The sequence below is a fragment of the Trachypithecus francoisi genome, unplaced genomic scaffold, assembly GCF_009764315.1.
Source record: "Trachypithecus francoisi isolate TF-2019V2 unplaced genomic scaffold, Tfra_2.0 Lachesis_group3, whole genome shotgun sequence".
Taxonomy (NCBI): domain Eukaryota; kingdom Metazoa; phylum Chordata; class Mammalia; order Primates; family Cercopithecidae; genus Trachypithecus; species Trachypithecus francoisi.
Window position 1 is genome coordinate 82,106,667 of NW_022681468.1, and position 18,009 is coordinate 82,124,675.

General features: G+C 57.9%; 1 protein-coding gene and 1 long non-coding RNA gene across 2 annotated transcripts in view; one reads left to right on the forward strand and one right to left on the reverse strand.

Moving 5' to 3' along the window:
* CARMIL3 (capping protein regulator and myosin 1 linker 3) lies at nucleotides 1-17,963 on the reverse strand. Its single transcript, XM_033188496.1, is given in 41 exon segments — nucleotides 1-355; nucleotides 486-596; nucleotides 767-947; nucleotides 1,032-1,150; nucleotides 3,052-3,141; nucleotides 3,248-3,314; nucleotides 3,955-4,083; nucleotides 4,428-4,609; nucleotides 4,612-4,742; nucleotides 5,343-5,443; nucleotides 5,842-6,050; nucleotides 6,191-6,254; nucleotides 6,515-6,652; nucleotides 6,791-6,878; nucleotides 7,690-7,865; nucleotides 8,324-8,437; nucleotides 8,608-8,736; nucleotides 9,107-9,205; nucleotides 9,299-9,392; nucleotides 9,630-9,698; nucleotides 9,920-10,092; nucleotides 10,173-10,227; nucleotides 10,376-10,472; nucleotides 10,600-10,681; nucleotides 11,149-11,218; nucleotides 11,309-11,413; nucleotides 11,494-11,570; nucleotides 12,125-12,202; nucleotides 12,346-12,455; nucleotides 12,661-12,747; nucleotides 12,976-13,070; nucleotides 13,581-13,669; nucleotides 13,751-13,826; nucleotides 14,058-14,131; nucleotides 14,232-14,302; nucleotides 14,559-14,656; nucleotides 14,859-14,974; nucleotides 15,069-15,128; nucleotides 15,232-15,282; nucleotides 15,570-15,664; nucleotides 17,184-17,963. Coding segments are annotated over 41 exon segments (4,116 nt in total). The 5' UTR covers nucleotides 17,224-17,963; the 3' UTR covers nucleotides 1-329.
* The window catches only part of LOC117069943, a 3,552-nt gene continuing 2,317 nt past the window's right edge, over nucleotides 16,775-18,009 (forward strand). Inside the window, exon 1 of the long non-coding RNA XR_004431727.1 lies at nucleotides 16,775-16,990. This is a non-coding gene — a long non-coding RNA (uncharacterized LOC117069943). The remainder of the gene's footprint in view (nucleotides 16,991-18,009) is intronic.

The following is an 18,009-nucleotide window of genomic DNA, read 5'->3' on the forward strand; positions in this document are numbered from 1 at the left end:
GGCAGTGATTTTGTTTTTTTATTCTATACAAGTGGGGAGAGAGTCCCTGGGGATAGAGGGACAGAGATCCACCCTCCTGGGGGAGGAGACAAGCCCCCGCCCAGAAGCTCTCTGCAGAGAGAGGCATCGAGGCAGGCACTGACAGCCTCCATCTCTCCAGGTGGCTCCCTCTGTTCTAGTCCCTGCCTCCAGCTCCCCCATGCCTGGTCCTGCCATCTTGCCCCTGTAGGACAGGAGCTGGCAGGAGGCCCTGGGGGACTGGGGGTGGATAGGGGTCTGAGTCCTTGTGAGGCACATGTCGAGGGCTGAGGAGGGTGTTGTGGCAGTTGTCAGTCTGTTCCTGGCTCACTGGTTCCTGCTGGGGACAAATCCAGGGAGCCCTGTTTCCTGGGCAGGGACAGCCAGCCACCTGGTATTGGGGCTTCGAGGGGTGTCATGTTGGACAGATAGGTGGGAAGGGGGACCTGCCCTCTCACCACCAGCACCTGTGGGGTCAGGAGGCCGTCTTCTATCAGGCTCCAGCTTGTCACAGGACTGTGCCCGCCGTGTCCTCTTGGGTTTCAGCGGGGCAGTCCGCCGGCCTGGATCAGGGGGCCCTGAAATAACAATCAAGGCAGGCCTAACACAGGAGTGGGGATCAGGCTGGGATGCTCATCCAGGCTGTGACTCCTGGTTGTCACTCATTCCATGCTCTGGAAGAGGACCTGATATGGGCAGCAAAGTCCTAGAGGTGCCCCGAGCCCCCCATTCAGCCAGGGTGGCAGACCTTGGACTTCGGGCTCCTCTTGGTCTTGCTGTGATCCCAGCCTCAGCTGGGGTTTGTTGACTCCTGGAGTTGCATCCCCAGCCTCAGCCTCCTCCCTGACCCCTGGCTCCTGGGGAGGCCGGCGGCCCCTGGGCACAGCCACTGGCTTGGGAGGCCGTGGAGCTAGAGTGGGGTCCTGTAGCTGGCAGAGGAAGGAAGATGCTGGGTCAGTTATTTCCTTTGCCTCATCAAAGTCCCTCCCCCACCCATCTTGCTGGCCCCTCACCTTGGCATTCCTAGCTGGAAGTGTCCTCTCTAGGAAGAGGGTCCCCTCCTTCTCCTCTTCCCCATCTTGGGAGGCTGGGCTGGGACTCTGGCAGCTGTGGTTGGGGGCACTCTCTTCAGCTGGGGATGAGAGAGAGGAGAAGCTGCAGGAAAAGGCATTCTTGCATAGCTCCTGCCCCTGTCTCCTCTCTCCACTGAAGCCCTGGAGGCCAGGACTTTCTCCCTCCAAGCCCATTTGCTCCTACGTCTCTGCCTTTCATGTGCCTTTTTTTTTTTTTTTTCCAAAGATGGGGTCTTGCTCTGTCACCCAGGCTGGAGTGCAATGGCGCAATCTTGGCTCACTGCAACCTCCACCTCTCGGGTTCAAGCGATTCTCCTGCCTCAGTCTCCCGAGTAGCTGGGATTACAGGCACCCAACACCATGCCCAGCTAATTTTTGTATTTTTAGTAGAGATGGGGTTTCACCATGTTGGCCAGGATGGTCTTGATTTCTTGACCTCGTGATCCGCCCGCCTCGGCCTCCCAAAGTGCTGGGATTACAGGCGTGAACCACTGCACCTGGCCTTTCATGTGCCTTTCTATGTCCACGCTCCTTAGCCCTTGTTTCCCAGGATCATCCTGAGGCCATCATCTCTGGAGGGGACTCTGGCCTAACTGTCCCTCTTGCAGAGCAGTGCCCGACCCCTTTCCTGCTGGGGCAGAGCCAGGGCCCAGGGCCTGCTGGGTCCACAGGCATGCTGCCCATCCAGGCTGCAGTGCCCTGGGGGCTCTGCCAAGGCTGCAGCCTGGCATTCCCAGAACTCTGTCTGAAAGTCTGATTTAGATGGAGGGGTGCCCTGGCACACTCATCTCTCGCCCCGGTGGCCTTTAAGCAACATGAGCCTGTGGGTCTGACACTGGAAAGTGTTGTCTACGTGTGCATCTGTGAGGTGTCTGTGCAGTGGGGCAACTGACTATTGCGGTTTCCTAAAGGAAAGATGGAGCCCTACTTTGGGCGCTTTAATTAGCCTGTGTATGGGATGGAAAAAATCAGCAAAGATGCCCCCAGTGCTGGGTTGGCCTTGGAGGAGGAGGCAAGGGCACAGGCACTCCAAGTCTCAGGCTCGCCTGGTTCTGCACTACAGGGGAGAGAGGGGCAGATGCAGAATGGGTGGGATGGGACAGTGGGGAGCATGTGGCTCAAGCCAGACCAGCCAGCTCAGCTCTTAGCTCTTTCCAGCCCTTACGCCCTAGCCTGGTGATGGGAGTGGAAGAGGCTGAGGGGGTGTCACCATTAACAGGGAGATTTTGTTTATGTCAGTATTGCTGGAGGGTCATAGTCCAGGCCTTTGGCAACTGGAGTTGATGCTGAGCTGACCAACTTTTCTTTAGTGGCTCCCTAAGTAGAAGGTGCTCTGAAGCCAGCAGGAGGGAAGTGTCATGCCTGGGATAATCCCCTCCCTTTTACTCTTCCAGTCATGGGGCCAGAAAGTAAATGACTTGTGTAAAGTCATGGGTGACTGAGAAGGACTAATACTGCAGGTTTCTGACCCCCGAGGCAGAGCTCTTGCCCGTGTTTGGGGCACCTTTCTGCGTGAGCTGAGGGTGAGTTGATAAACGACTTCTGGAGGAGGCTGGAATGTGTGAGGTGGGCCTGGCATAGCTGGTGCTTGCTGGCAGTTTGACTTGCCCACCCTCTTCCCAGCAAGGTGCAGAGAGAAGCCTTCTCTACAGAGGCTGCCACTGTGCTGACAGTGACCAGAGGCTGCACCTGCTCTAGAGAATTCACCAGAGCCATCCACAAAGCATTGCTCCTGTCTGCTAACACTGGAGAAGCCGCTTTTGTTCTGTAGACGCTTTCTTTGGATTGGGTTGTCTCTTTTGGATGTAGCTTTGTAAATATCCTTAAACATTTTCACTGTGTTGACTTCTCACTGGCCCACCTTGGCCATAAATTCCCCAGCACAGGGGCCATGGGCTTCTGTTTCTCTGGACACACCCTGGGCTTTCAGTACTGCTGCCTGAGAAGAGGCTTTCCATACCTATGTGCCACGTGGCCTCTGCTCGGCGCATGGCACTGAAGCTTGGTTTGGTGCTTTGGGGTGGTGGTGGGGGCTTCCAGGATCCAGGCCCTGGAGTAGAGAGAAGGGATGAGAAAGAGAGAAGGAGAAAGGAAAAAGGTAAATTTGACCCCTGAGAGAGGGGTCAAAGGAAGGGCTTGAATGTGACTGTTCTTACCTGCATCATCTGAAGAGCGCCGTTTCTGCCAGGCCTGGGTGCTGCCCTCCTGGTCTGGGCCTGGGCCCTGAAAGAACAGTGGGTCAGGTCGTAAGAAAGTCTCCTCTGTGGCAGGACTGCAGTTGACAAAGGGCTTCTGCTCTAGCATCTCCCATGTCATTCTCATGTCATTAGTCCCTAGACAGACTGTTTTCCAAAGAATGGCACCCATACCTCCCCAGGGGCACAAGAAATGACTTACACAAATGAGTAGACTTCCATCTTTATAGTTACACACGTATTTTATGTGTAGTAGAAAAAAACATGACTCATTCAAAAAGCCTGTGATTTTAAAGATGATAATGCCTAGGTCTAGCCTAAGTTAAAAAAAGGTGAGTTAATTTAAATAAAAATACTATGTAAGTAATAATTCAGGTAAAAATCCGTCGCAAAAAATTAAGTCACCCTGGTTTGGGAAACAGAACTCTAGAGATAAGTATTTTATAACCCCTCATTTTACAGTAAAGAAGGAGAAATTTCAAGAGGTTAAGTGACCAGTCCAGGGCTCCGTGGCAAGTGTGTGGTGGGGGCTGAACAGCAGCTAACATCTTCTAATGCCAAAGCATCTGCTTTCCCTACTGAACCACCAGGGATGAGGGAGTGGGAAGGAGAAAGTGCTGGACAGGTACCCTCAGGACCCACAGTTTGTTGTCCCAGGCTCCACTCACCTCTCGTTTCCCATCGAAGCTCCAACCCTTAGCTCTTTCCAACCCAGGAAGGGCAACACCGTGAATCCTTGGCTGCTGTGCCGTCCCGGGGGCTGGGCCCCCCTCCCCTGGCTCCGACACCTCAGTGCCCTAGAACAAGGTCTCTTATTAGCAGTTCCCAGTGGAAGGGAGCTCCCCCAGCTGCGAGGGCGTTGTCAGGAGGACCCCTGCCTCACTGAGTTCCCAGCCATGGGGAAGCCCTGCCGAGACCCTCTGAAGAGTCCTTCCAACACCTGCATTCGCATACAGCACTCCCAGCATGCTCTTGGCCACTGGGTCTCAGTCCACTCTCAAGGAGAGGAGAATTGAAATGACCAATGTTCCTGAGAACCCTGGGTCCTAGCATTTTCCCATTAAGCTTAGGGTGGGGTAGGAGACTGGGTTAAGTGTGGGGCAGGAAAAGGGGAAGACACAGCACCCCCTGCCTCACTTACCATCTTCCTGCAGAAGGAAGGCCCCTGGCTCCCACCAAATCCAGGCAGGAGGCCGCTCTCCTCCTCTGGGCTCCAGCAGGGAGAGGAGTTATTGCCGAGGCTTGGGGGGTCTGGGCTAGGAGGGCTCTCCTGAGTCGGGGGAGGGGGTGGGGGTGGAGGGAGGAGGAGTCCAGTGGTGGGGACCCCGGCCCCCTGTCCCCCTTGAAGCTTCGGGGCCGGCGAAAGTGAAACAGGCCCCGGCGCCTTTTCTTCTGGAGTGGAGGCAGCGGTGGCTCTGAGAGTCCTGGCCGCACAGTACTCAGAGTCCGGGGGTAGCTGGGGAGAATCAGGGTAAGTTAGCAACAAATGCCAGATGCAAGTTCAATCCTGGGTCTGATAAACCTGCTTTCCTCTCATCTGGTCTCTCAGCCCTTTCCACTTCGTTCTCAGGGAGATGACGCCCTTGCCTTTCCTGTCCTGTTGTAATCCTCCAGCAGCCTTTCCCGCAGACTGACTGTTTCTTCCCAGGCACCTCCCCCGCATCTCCTTTCAGCTTCTCCAAGTGACCCAGCTCCTCCTGGACAGACCTTGGGCAGTCTGCAGGACAGTGACAGTGAACACTACCTCCCGGGCCTCTCAGCACTAATGGGTACCCTGTCCCAAGGCTGCTCCCCACCTCCCTCTCATCCACACCTGCCCTCCAACCCCGCTGTGCTGTTTCACTCTGGCCTCATTCTTCCCAGCTGTCCTGAGAAGATGCAGAGGTCATGGGCCCTGAGGGCTGGGTGGGGAAGGATGAGAATGTGGGGAAATGTCCCACAGAGACTGGCTTTGGGCACTGTTGTTATAGAGACTCCCATGGGAGCTGGGAGGACACAGAAGCCCTTCTAGGGCCTTGCGGCCTGCTGAAAATGGGAGTGTTTTTAGGCATCACACCTGGAACTTTCCTCCATGACCCTTCGGCTGAAGAAGTCCTCCAGCCCCTCATCCAGGCGCGTGGCCATCCCATTCTCTTGACGAGTCCCAGGTGCTGGCATCTGCTGGGAGGAAAGTCCCGTGGGACATCTCATCTAGGTCAGGAAGCTCCACCTCCCATCCACTCAGAGCATTCCCCTTTGGGCTTGGACATTTATGGAAATTTAGACTTCGGTTCACCCAGTGTTTCCTAAGCTTGGTGGCTCTTGGTGTTCTTGGTGGCTCTATCCTTCACCAAAATAAGAATGATACTGCCCGGCAGACAGAGACTTCTTCTTATCTGTGACAAGGTCTAGCTCTCATACAAACTGGACAATCCCTCATCTGTTCACTGGCATGCCTGGGCTCCTGCCCAATCCCTCAAGGCTGTTGTCTCTGGAATTTGGGTCCTAAAGGTAAAACCACTGGCTCTGGCATCACTAAGTGAAGGGGATCCTCTTGTGAGGCCTTAGGGACTCACACTGGGCCGACCAGGTCCTGGAGGTGTGGTCCTGGGGGGGCGGGGCCTCCCTTGTGTTTGATGCCTTAGTTTGTAACCATGAGTGGGCAGCTCAGATAGACCTTCCCAGGAGCCAGTAGCTGTGGGCTGGCTGCCCCCGAGTCCTGAGAACCAGCCAGGGGGGATTCCCAGGTTCCCCAGTTGGCTTTCCATATCCTGAGGGCTCCCGCCTGCAAGATAGTAGCATTAGAAGGACTAGCAGAGGCATGGGGAGCAAGCAGGATGGGGAGACAGAGAAAAAATCAAGGGAAAGAGGGGCTATGGAGGGTGTGAGTCTGGAGTCCATGAGAACGGAGGCTGGGAGACTCACTGATGAAGGCAGATACCGGCCGGATCTTGCGGCAGCGTTTCTGCTTTTTGATGGCCATGGTGTCCTGCAGAAATGAAGACGAGTGGCAGGGCCAGAGCCATGCATTCATCATGAAACCTTATTTGAGCCCATCCTGCCCCTTGCTCCTCAGAGGGCTGAGGCATTGGGATGAGGGAAGAGGTTGGGCTGGATTGGGATTGGGGGCAGAAGGCCAGGCACAGTGAGGTGGCCAGGGGAGTCCAGAGCAGTGGAAGGGGATAGCGTTGTGCAGGTTTAAGGGCAGGGCCCAGGTTATTAAGGAGGAGCAGGGAGCAGGGGGCTCACAATGTTAGTCCCAAGTTCATCATCTGTGGTCTCCTCGTGATCACGGTTCCGGCCTCGGCCCCGGGAGGACAGATCCTGCCCTTGGCCTGGGCACCCTGGTGGATCTGACAGCGTCCTTAGCTGGGTCAGGTGCCGGGCCTGGGGAAGGGCAGGTGTGAACAGAATTCCAAGGAAGCTGCCCACCTCCCAGGGCCTTGAAGGGGAGGGTGATTAGGGAGACAGGGTAATGTGGGGTAGAGGGCGTGCCCGAGTCAGGCCAGGCTGCAGAAGCCTTACCAGGCTCTTGTGGGAATGGTAGAGCTCTTGCAGGATCTCATCCACTATGGAGTTGGTTAGGTAGGTGACGACTGAGAGCTTTACTTCACTGTGGGCACAGGTGGGGCTACTCAGAACAGTAGTACCTCAGTCCCTCACATGGCCCCTGAGCCACTCCCTTTCCCAGAGGCCTGAGAGAATGGCCGGCTGGCCTGGTCTGTCTGCCCATGGAGCGCATGTGGCTGCTGAAGGAGGCAGCCTAGACCATGACACTCATTTGTCCATAAATACACATCTAGTCCCACCCCGGAGCCCCCAGCCCAACTATGTGTGGGGAAAGAGGAATTCGAGGAGAAGAAGGAGCAAGGGGGCCCTAGGTCAGGCCCCTGGAGCTCCAGCGGAACACAGCCAGGTAATTGGGGTGCTGACTAACTAAACCCTGCTAGTTGCTACTGTGAGGGTAGAAAAGACCCTTCCTTGGACCTAGCTGTTTCATGGATATGTGTAGTACTTTTCCTTTGCTTTGGTGAGTGGTGGCACCCAGACCCAGAATGAAAGAGCTCTAGGGGCAAGGAAAACTGGGAGGAAGACAGTGCTTCCACGCACCCACCTCAGGGACTTTTCTTTGTCTATGCCTCTGAGGAGGCCCTGTTATCTCATTCCTGGTGTATTTGTGTGGGTATGTGTGTGTACACCTGTGTGGGCACAACCTTGGCTCCTAAACCCCAGCTCAGCACTTAGATTTCTAGGGCAAAGACCAGTCAGACCCTAAATAGCAAGGTTGCATTTGGTTAAAGATTGATCCTTGGAATGGAGATTGTGCCATTCATTATTCATTGCTGATAGCTCTCCAGTCCCAAGTCCCTAAGTGATCTCGGCCAAATCCAGCTCAGCCCCCAGCCCTGCCCTTCGCCTCTCACTCCAGCTTGTTCTGAATGTCCTGTCCTGCTTGCTCCAGCAGTGCCCCTCGGATGAAGTTCCGGGGCACTGTGACACGCTCCGCCACATTGCTCAGCATCTTGTTGTGCCCCTCGGCCACCCGCATGGCCACAGGGCATAACTCCTGTGTCAGGCTGACCATGGACTCCAGAATCACCTAGTATGGGGGAAAGGGAGGCCAGAGGCCCAAGGGGGACAGGGTCAGGGGTGGCACCACAGCAGAAGAGACTATCTATTTCAGCCCCTCATGCTGAGACCGAGGGACCCGCCTAAGGTCACAAAACCGTTAGTGGCAGAGCCTTGGACACTAAGGCTTCCCTACTTTCTGGTCAGTGCTCCTTCTACCCTACCATATAGACAGGGGGAGTCAGTCCAAGGATCCAAACCCAGAGGGGGCAGGGTCAGAGTTCAGGGACCAACATCAAAGCTCACAGAAAAAAATCCAAGCCTGATATTGCAGCAATGCCTTGGTAACGTGGGACTGTGGGTGGTCTCAACTCTGTGCATGTCCTCCTGGCCCTCCAGTAGTCTCCCAGCTCTGACTTTAGCTCTGGGCTTAGGGCCTCAGTCAACACTGGGTTCCCACCATGGCTTCCTCCCTCCTCCAGGACTTGCCTGCAGCTCCTTGTCCACAGCTTTGGACACCTCACTTGCTACTGATTCCAGCCTCTGCCGCACAGGCCCGTCATTGGCCAGTACGTGGCCCAGCTCATAGAGGCTGGGAAACAGCTGGAGAAGGAAGGGGTTATGATTAGCAGGCCAGAACCACGACTTGCTAGATCTCCGGGGTCCCTGGGCTAGGAAGGCAGATGCACAGGGCAGGGCTGGCATAGCTTATCATGGTCAGCCTTCTTGGGTTCTCCAGACTTCAGGGGAAGGGTAGCCTGTGGAGGGCTCACCGCCCGGGAGTTCTTGGCATCTTTGATGAGGTCCCGAGCGTAGAGTAGCTCATCCTGCACGGGCTCCAGGGGGCAGAGTCTCAGGGCCCGCACCTCCTCCTGTACTCGTCCACACAGCCGCTGCAGCATCTGGAGCACAGTGGCAGGGGTGTCAAGGGGACCCCTGCTTCCACATCTTTGCAGGTGGGACCCCTTAGGCAGTGTTACTGGTGCTGGCAGTGGTGGAGGTGATGTCTCTGGCTGGTCTGGTCCCCCTTGCTACAGCCTTTCTGAATACTCAGCTGAGCTCCCAGAGTCCTGTGCACTCCTGCTGTTCGCCCACGTATGTTTGAAGCCCATATCCGGCATGCCCTCTCTTTCTGCTTCCCCACATGGTTCAGTCCAGTGACAGGCACCATGCAGTGCCTCTTCATGCTCCCCTACTCAATTTTCCATCACATCACACCTGTGCCCTGCATGCCCCAGGTATGCCCCCTGTGTCCCAGAGGGAAATGTTTACTTGCTCGGCGCTGCTGGTCACCAGGCCCTGCTGCAACCTGAAGGCCTGCTCCTGGGGGCACGTCTGGGAGTGGTTGTTCCTCACTAAGCACCATTGGATCTGGAGATGATGGGGTTGGTGGGTCAGGGCCTGGGGATGTGGGCTGCCCCCTGCCCCTTGCTGTTCCACTCTGCTTAGGATAGCACCCTGCACCTTCTGCCAGACGTCCTCGGTGCGCTCAGGGGCACTGCGATAGGCTTGGGAGATGTCACTCACGGGGAAGGACATGAAGCGCAGCGTGTGGTTGCTGTGGGACACAGGGGCACAGCTGGGTGGGAACAGGTGAGGACGGGAGGCCCCTGCCTCCTCTGTTGGTGAGCAGCCCTCCAGCCCCCTTGCTCATCATTTCTCTCTTCCATGGCCCTTCCTAAAATTTCTGTGCAAACAGGTCAAAGAGGCTAGGGTGGGGCAAGAGTAGTTCAGGCCTGATCCAGGCACAGGGAGGCTGGGGACTTGGATTAGGGCAGAAGCATGGTCCACTCACCTCTCCAGGGCCCTTGCGATGTCCAGGAAGCCCAGGGCAGATGTATTGTTCCGATCCCATAGGATAGTTCTGGGGGAAGGGTAAGCACCAGTTTGGCACCCCTCCCCCTGGGTCCCTACCAGGGGCCAGGGACACAATCCTCTTGGGGCAATAAGGATGACTCAGAGATGGTTCTGGGGTTGGGGGTCTTCTGAAAGCTGGGGTCCAGAGCATCAAGGCAAGCAGGGGGATTGTGTATATATGGGGAAGGGCTGGGGCACCAGGTCAGGGGGACCCAGTGTGGGCCCCACCTGAGGGAGGAGTTTATCTGCAAGGCCTTAGACAGCATCTTGGCTCCGATGTCCTCCATGCCATTGCCGCTCAGATCCACCTTGGCCAGGCAGGTGTTGCTGCCCAGGGCATTGATGAGGATGCTGGTGCGAAGCTTCAGCCGGGAGTCTGCCACCGACAGTGACTGCAGGGACTGTGTGGGCAAGGGGGGGTTGGGCCCAGTCCCCACAGCCTCCTCTGACTACAGGTCCCCTCCCAGGCCCAGGCACTCACACAGTCCTCTTCCTGGATTAGCTGCACCAGCTTGTGGAGGATCTCCTCCAGGGTCCTGCAGGGAGGTGGGGCTCAGAGTAGGAGGGGAGGGGCTGGGGTCATGCTATTGGAGGAGGAGAGAGGTGGCCAGAGGTAACACGGTGAGCCAAGAGGATGGGTGAATGATGGGATAAGGGTCTGTGGGCACGGAAAGGGGGCCTCACTTGGCCTTGACATTGAAGTTCTTGCCCAAAAACAGGTGCTTGAGGGACTTGTTCTTGCCAAGTGCCGGCACTAGTGTCAGGAGGTCCGAGTCGAACCCTGGTGAGCAGACGGGAGAGGCCTGGCCTTGAGGCCTGAGGCTGACTGGTGTCCCCTCAGGGCTGCTTCTGCATGCTCCATGTCCCTGTTCTCCCCGGCCCCAGGGAAGTGATGCACCACTACTCACCATTGTCCGACAGATCCAGGCTGCCTACACAGGTGACAGCTCCCAGCTGTTCCTGCAAGGCTTGGGCTCCCGCTGAGCGGAGCTTCAAGGACAAGGTGAGGGGTGGAAGGCAGGAGTTGGGGTGGGGGATAGGACACCTTTAAGGCTTAGGATAGAGTAGTCACACCAGAACTCAAATTCATGCCAGGATCTGGGTGTAAAATCAGGGAGACTCTGTCCCCATACCAGATCCTTCCCTAGAGCTGGCTTCCCTCCCTTCGGCCAGAAAGGCTGCTATTCCTGAGACAGCTTGCTCCTGCCCTCTGGTGGAAAAGTCTGGTATCTCCCACCCCAAAGCTTCAAGGGCAGAGATACTAGAGACTGAGAGTGAATGGCCTCTTGGAAAAGAGGGCCATAGACCCCAGACTGAGAGGGGAAAGTGGTGGTGTGGCCAGGTCAGGGGGTCGCAGAGGGTTAGCACAGAGGCTAGATGGAGCCAGGGTTTGACTTAGGTCCGAGAAATACACATGGGTCAGAGGCAGGCAGAGGGGTTGGGGACTGACGGCTCACCTCACAGCTGCTGAGATCCAGGTGCAGGTCACTGAGGTGACTGTTGAGGGAGAGCCCCTGAAGCAGCGCCCTGTGGGAGGGAGGTCAGCAGGCCCTCCTTTACCTCTTCCCGCTCCCTGTGGTTCCCTTGGATGTGCCCCCAACCCTGCACCCACCCGACCTGAGGGCCTCCAGGGGCAGCTTTGTGGCTGACAGGTTGACGTGGCTCAGTGTGTAGGCGCTGCTAAAGAACTGCTTGAAGGCCGGTGGGGCCTCTCGACCCTTCCTGTGGAGAGACCCCTGGGGTCAGTGAGGGAGGGAATTGGCCATGTCTTGCTCTGTCCTCCCTTCCCCCTCCTCTCCCACCTGTGGGAGCAGCTGTTGCGAGCCAGGTTGAGGTAGGTGAGGTGGGAGCAGCAGCCGTGGAGTAGGGCACCGAGAAGCTGTAGGGGGAGACATGGTGGGTCTCAGGGGAGCTGGAAGGGGGTGGGGAGTGGCAGGAAAGGACTCCCCCTTCCTCCCCATCGAGGTTCCTGGCTCTCACTCTCTGTGGTCAGCCTGTGAGCCCCACTGTAGATGCCCACTCAGATTGTTGAAGCCTCTGTTTGCTCCCCTGTGGAACATGGGCCTACTCCCTGCCTGGCTTCCAGGGGCATAGAGCTGCTCACAGGCAGTGGATGTGTAAAGTCAGGGCCACCATTGACTCCTAAGGCGCCTTGTTCAAGTTAGGAAAAGCATCCATTGCCCTGAGGGTGCCAGGGTGCACAGCTGGGGAAGGGAACAAGGGCTGGCTTTTAAGCACAGCAAGCACAACCTTGTGACCTGGATAAAGTGCCACACAGGTATGAACTACAGACATTGCTTTATACTTTAGCTGAACCTGAAGTCATCCAGACAGCTCTGCCCACCTGTGTGCTCAGGGATGGGGGGTGAGACCGAGGCCCACTGTGGTCTCCCCACATCACCTCGGACTGGCTTCCCATCACCAACTCCTCACCAAGTCGATGACGCAGTCAGTTCCTGACAGGTCCAGGTGCACCAGAGCATTGGGTTGGGCCAGGAAACTGTAGAGGACCTGGAGCAGGAAGGATAGAGGGGTTGCAGGGGAAGGGACGACGGAGTCACGCCACCCCCAGAGGCCATGGGGTAGAAGGCCTCCCAGCTCCTGAAGCTTGAGCATGCTTTCTTCAGGAGGCTGAGGCTGTTCTGAGGACTCACATTGGCCTCGTCCGTGGCGAGGAGCCCAGGGTTCTTGCTCAGGTCCAGGTATCGAAGGGAGCTGGCAAATGCTGGGTTGGCCCCGAAGGTCTGGCCGAGTGCCTGGAGCCCTGAGCACAGTGGGCACTGGACTGGGTTGGCCCCTAGCCTCACCTCTTCCCCTCAGCACATAACTCTTCCCCGCTCCCCAAATGTGGCTCCTTTTCACTCTTCCATCCCTGAGATGGTGTGTGAGTGTGTGGGTGTACCTCTGGAGCTCAACACTCCAGGCAGCACCAGGGTAGGGTCAGAGGTCAGGGGTCCTGGTGCGAGTACCTCGAGGGGAAATGGCAGTCTTGGCCAGGCACAGTTTGGTGAGGCCAGTGGGGAAGCAGAGGAGCTGCTGGCTCAGACTGAAGAAGCCTGGGGAGTAGAGAGAGAAATGGGCCCAGTGAGGGACAGGGCAGTGGGCGTGGGTGGCACAGAGTCAGGTTGGGGGCTCGAGTAGGGTACAGGCCTTGGGTCAAGGATGGAGGTTTCAGGGCAGGGGCTGGAATCAGGCTGGAGAGCTGCTGTTCAGACCTGGTTGGGTTCTGGGCTAGGACAGGGGTCTGCATTGTGGTGGGGACAGGATTCAGGGCTGGGGCTCACCCTTGTCCTCGATGGGGTTGTGGGACAGAGTGAGGGCATGCAGCACACAGCTCCCGTTCTCCCCAAACACCCCGGCCAGCTTCTGGACAAAATCCCTTCAGGGAAGGGGAGGAAGGATTTGTCCTGAGCTGAGCCCCAGGTCCCAGCCTCTGGGCTTCCCCTCCTCCTCTACCTGCCTGCCTGGCTGGGGCTGCAATGGTCAGAGGTCCCCACAACAGGGGAACAGCTCAGGGCCTGCCGGGGAGCTTGTCACCACTCCGGAGTACCTGGGGGCATTCCACACCTTAGGAAGTTGTGCTGAGACAAACATCAGCTTTGGGTCCTCAAGACTGGAGCAGCCCACCCTGCTTGGTAGTTAATGGAAAAAGAGGACAGGGCATGGAACATCCTGGGGAAAGGCCACAGAGCTGGGGGTCAGGAGGCTTGGGTCTGAGTCCTAGCTTGACCTCCGAATTGCTTTGTGCCCTCTTTTGGCCTTGGTCTCCTCTTCTGTAAAGAGAGGCACTGGATAAGATAGTCCAGAGGCCTGCACCATGCTCTGAGGTTCTGGGACCCTAAAACTACATCAAGGGTGCACTACTGCCCAAGGAGGAGGCTGGCCTCACGTCTTAAGCCCGGCGTTGTCCAGTACCAGCTCTTCGAGGCTCCCCGACTTGCTCAGGGTATGTAGCACCTGTTCTAGCACTTCAGAGCCCTGAGGACAGAGGGGGTCTTGCGATCAGCAGCCAAGGGGGGCACTACTCCTCCCACCTCACCAGCCCCTCCTAGTTCCTACCAGTCGCAAGTCCTTGCAGTAGAGTTTGGTGAACCACTGGTTGTAGGCCAAGGCTGCTACCATTAGGGCCAAGTCTCTGTGGGGATATGGAAGGGGGCAGGAAAGTGGTGAGCAGGTGGCTGGATCAGAAAAGAAGAGACCAAGGATAGGTAGTTGGGCTGGGGAAGGCCTAGATGGGTAGATGGGGATGGGATGGAGTTGGGGAGTTAGAGCTGGGGCTGTGGGACCAGAAGGGTGCTCCTGGGAAGGGCTGGGGTTGGGCTGAAGTTGGGAATTTGAGGGTGGAGTCTCTGCCCCATCTGCTTACCGGCTCTCCAAGTGGCTGAAATCCAAGAGATTGAACTCCCGGTTATCTTCAGCATGGTAGATGGTGTCCACATCCTTGGAGAGGTGGAACTGGCTCACACCTGCTCCCCACTTCCTCCTTAGCCCCCTCCCTCCAGGCCCCACTTGTTCCCAATGGGGTCCCTGTCCAACGTACCCATTGAACCTCCTCACGGCAGTGTAACCCATTGTAGTCACACAGAGCAGCGTAGGTCTCAGAGAAGCCACCTGTGGGGCAGGAGATAGGCTGGTTCTACGAGGGTAAGGAAATGGGGAATAGGCTTGGATTCAAGAACAGTCAAGTTCACTTTAATTGGCAGTGCTCTTGGTTCTTGCTATGCCGTGAACTTCCTGAGGTCTGGGAGCTGGGACTCCTTAGGGCAGGCAAAGCAATCCCACGCAGGCAACACCCAGTGCACAAAGGGCTGTGGTCATGGGCCAAGATGGTGCAGTGCCTACTTTCCTCACATCTGCCCCTGCTCACCGCAGACACTGTGGGTGGTAGATGTGGAAGTCTCAGAGTTGGGGGATGTGTCTCGGGGCCCCTCTGGAGTGTCTGCATTTCCACGCCGGATCAAACACCTGGAAAAGAAACAAGTCATTCCAGAGAGGGCTGGAAAGAGGCTCTCAATTCTTTCCCCGTTACAGCTCCTGCATCCCAGGAAAAACCAGGAGTGGGGACCTGAGAGCTCTCCTTCTCAGCCCTGGTCCAGGGGAAGGAGGAAGGGAAGGAGAACTCTCTCTCTCATCTAATGCCTTAAGAGACCCCTCATTTGCCACTCACCCAGGGCCAGGGCAGACCTTGGACAGGGCAGAGCTCACATGTCGTGTCACCTGGTCCACACTTTCAGCTGATGGCAGCCGCATGCTCACCATGCCACGCTCCGTCTCCACCAGGATCTGGGGGAGAGGAAGCATCAGAGCCTCAGACTCCCTCCTCTCTGCTCCTTCCTCCAGCTGGCCCAGTAGTGGGGCCCAGAGCCCTGGTACTCACCTGGTTCTGACTGAGCGTGTTGAAGGCACGGATCTCCAGGACATTGAAGGAGCTCTCCACCTAGGAGGGATGGAGATGCTCAGCTCCTGGTAAGGACCCGGGTTGCCAGGCTCGGGAGGTAGGGAGAATGCCAGGTGCTCTCCTGCTCCTCAGCCCAACTCACCTTGGCTGGGACTTTAAGGGGGAAGAGGTGGAGGCGCCAGGAGGTCAGGGCCTGCAGAGAGAGGAAAAGAATGTCGGTGGTACATGGCAGCTTCTGGGCCCTGGTGGCCCTGCCCTCCTTAAGCCCTTCAGCTCTGCTCTTGGATTGTCCCCCCAACCCGATGCCCTACCCTAGACTTTTGGACATCAACACAGTCCAGCCCTGCCTCCTTCCCCCAGGTTTTGTCTCTTCAGTGTCCACCCACTTCTGTCTCCTCTGTCCCCCCAGCTCCCTGCCCTCTCCTGGCCAGCTGCCCTTGCCAGCCACCTCCTGCCTCCCCACATGCCCAGTGCCCTCACCAGCACTCGGTCCTCAAACTTCTTGGGTTTTGTCTCCAACTTCACACGATGTTGTTGGAGTACGGCCCCTTGGCTCAGGCACCTCCGGATGCTGTCTGAGGGTGGGTGGGAGCCTGCTCAGAGCTTCCCCTCACCCTGGCCACCTCTACCTCCCAGAGCTCTCCAGATAGAGGCAGGGTGAGGGTCAAATGGGATGAGAGAGAAACAGAGAGACAAAGAAGGGAGGACAGGGACAGAGGCCTTTCCTTCTTGGGTGACTTTTCACACTCTTTCTTTTTTGGCTTTTCTCTTCCTATTAGAAAGGGAGTAGAGTATGGAGAAAACTCCGGCTCCTGATGTCCCTGAGTCAGGGGACGGTTGCTGACTGTCTGTGGGAGGGTGTGTCTTACACTTCTGAGGGTGTGAAGAATTTCCAACCCATGCACTACAACAGCCATTGACACATACACAGTGAGTCAGTGTGTGGGGGTGTGGGGTGTCCCTTTGACTATATTCTAGGTGGTCTGGGTGTGAGTGTCTGCCTTTACTATGAGAGTGTGCATGCCTCCTGGAGATGTCAGGGAGTCTGAGTGTGGCATTGGTGGGGACAGGTAAGTGTGAATGAGTATGCTGTGGAAGGGGCACAGAGCCAGACAGTTCCTCCGTGTGTGTTGGGCGGGGAGAAGAATTAACGTTTAAATGAGACCCATACCATCTGCTGGCAGAACCACCCAGATATAGTGTGTGTGTATGTGTGTGTGTGCGCGCGCGTGTGCTGGGGTGCCATCTCTGTGAAGATGTGTTTACACACGTCTCACGATTGTGCTGTGTGTGTGTGTGCAGGTGTGGGAGACCGCCACGGTGCAGCATGCCTCTGAGTATCCATGAGCATCCTGCGCTTTGCGTGGGCTAGCCTGTGCTCCTGTCTCTGGGGGTCAGGTTTGTGGCAGTGCTGGGTGGCCGGGCCTGGGTTTGGGCTAGGTCTGAGAACCATGCAAACGGGAGCAGCCTTGATGTGTGGGTGGTGGGTAGCTAGAAGGAGGCAGGCTGGGACGCGGGCTGTGGGAGGCAAGCCGCAGAGACCCTCCTGCTCTTGGTTTTAGCTCCAATCCAGGGCCTCTTCCCTGACTCCCTTCTTTGCCCCACTGGCCTGGGCGCTGCCCAGCTCCTAAGGGGCTCTTCAGGGCCAGTTCCGGGGCGGGGCTGGGAGGAGGGAGGGTGTTAAGCCACGCAGCGGTCAGGACCAGGGGCAGCTCCCATTGCCGGGAGGGGCGGGCTTGGCCCCGCCCGGCGGGGAAGCGGGGACTCTCCGGAGGGGAGACTGGACGCTTCGCCGAAGGTGGGCCAGGAACGCCAAGAGTCAGCCCCAGAGAGCGCCAGGGAACTGCACCTGTCACCGAAGGGCGGGACGGGCGGCTCCGGGACAGGAAGGTCCCGACCGGGTGAGGCGAGGCAGGCAGCGGAGGATACTCCGGGGACAGCGATGCTCGGACTGGGATGCAGGGGCTGCCTTGGAGCCGGGATGCATGGGGTGGGGGGTGTGAGACACCAGGCTGGGGTGCACCGCGGGGAGGAACGCGCTGGGTCTGGGATGCTCCCGGACGGGGCGTCCCGGAGACCGAGGCAGCCTCGTACCTTGCAACTCGCGGGTGAGCTCCACGCTGGGCTTGGCCATGGCGGCCGCTGTTGCTGAGGCTGCTGCAGAGGAGCCGCCGCCACCGCTGGGGAGCCGCAGCACATGCTAGACCCGGCTTTGACAGGGCCCGGGCGCTGAGCGCTGCAGCAGCGGCCGAGCCCGCTCGGGTCAGGGGCGGCTGCTTGAGCGCTCCTCCCCCCGCCTCGGAGCGCCGGCTCCCCCGCCCCGCCCGGAGAGCTGCCCGACTGAGCATGCGCGCCGCGCGGCCGAGCAGCGTGAGACCCCGCGCGCGCTCACGCCGACCCTTCTCGCCGGCTCCCGCGTGAGCGGGCTGGTGTGCGTAGCCCGATGTCCGGGCCTTCGGGGCAGGGGGCAGCGTCCCCGCTTTCCGTCTACCGTTCCTCAGGCCCGTAGGCAGAACCCATTTCTTTTGTTTGTGGGCCTGGGCAGCTTGCAGGACGTTTCTCTATTCCCCACCGGCTCAGGACCCGTCCAGCTTGTCCTTGCTGACTCGGGAGGGAACTCGGGACCTAGGGCCATGTCGGGAGGGGACCTGGCCGGATCTGGGAGGCAAGGGGCGGGGAGGTGTTAGAGAGTTCATCCTTCCCCACCCTCGGCCGGCCGCCATGCCTCGGGGATCCCCGTGGCGTCCTGGGAGTTCCCGTGCCACCTTCCTTGCAGTTGGCAGCTCTGCAGACACCTCCACCCCTGAACATCACGCTCAGGTCCTGGAGACAGGGAGGAGGGCTGGGGGATCCAGAGATCCAGCCTGGCCAGATTCCTGCTCTCTGCTCAGCTAAGCACCCCACACTGAGAAATGAACAC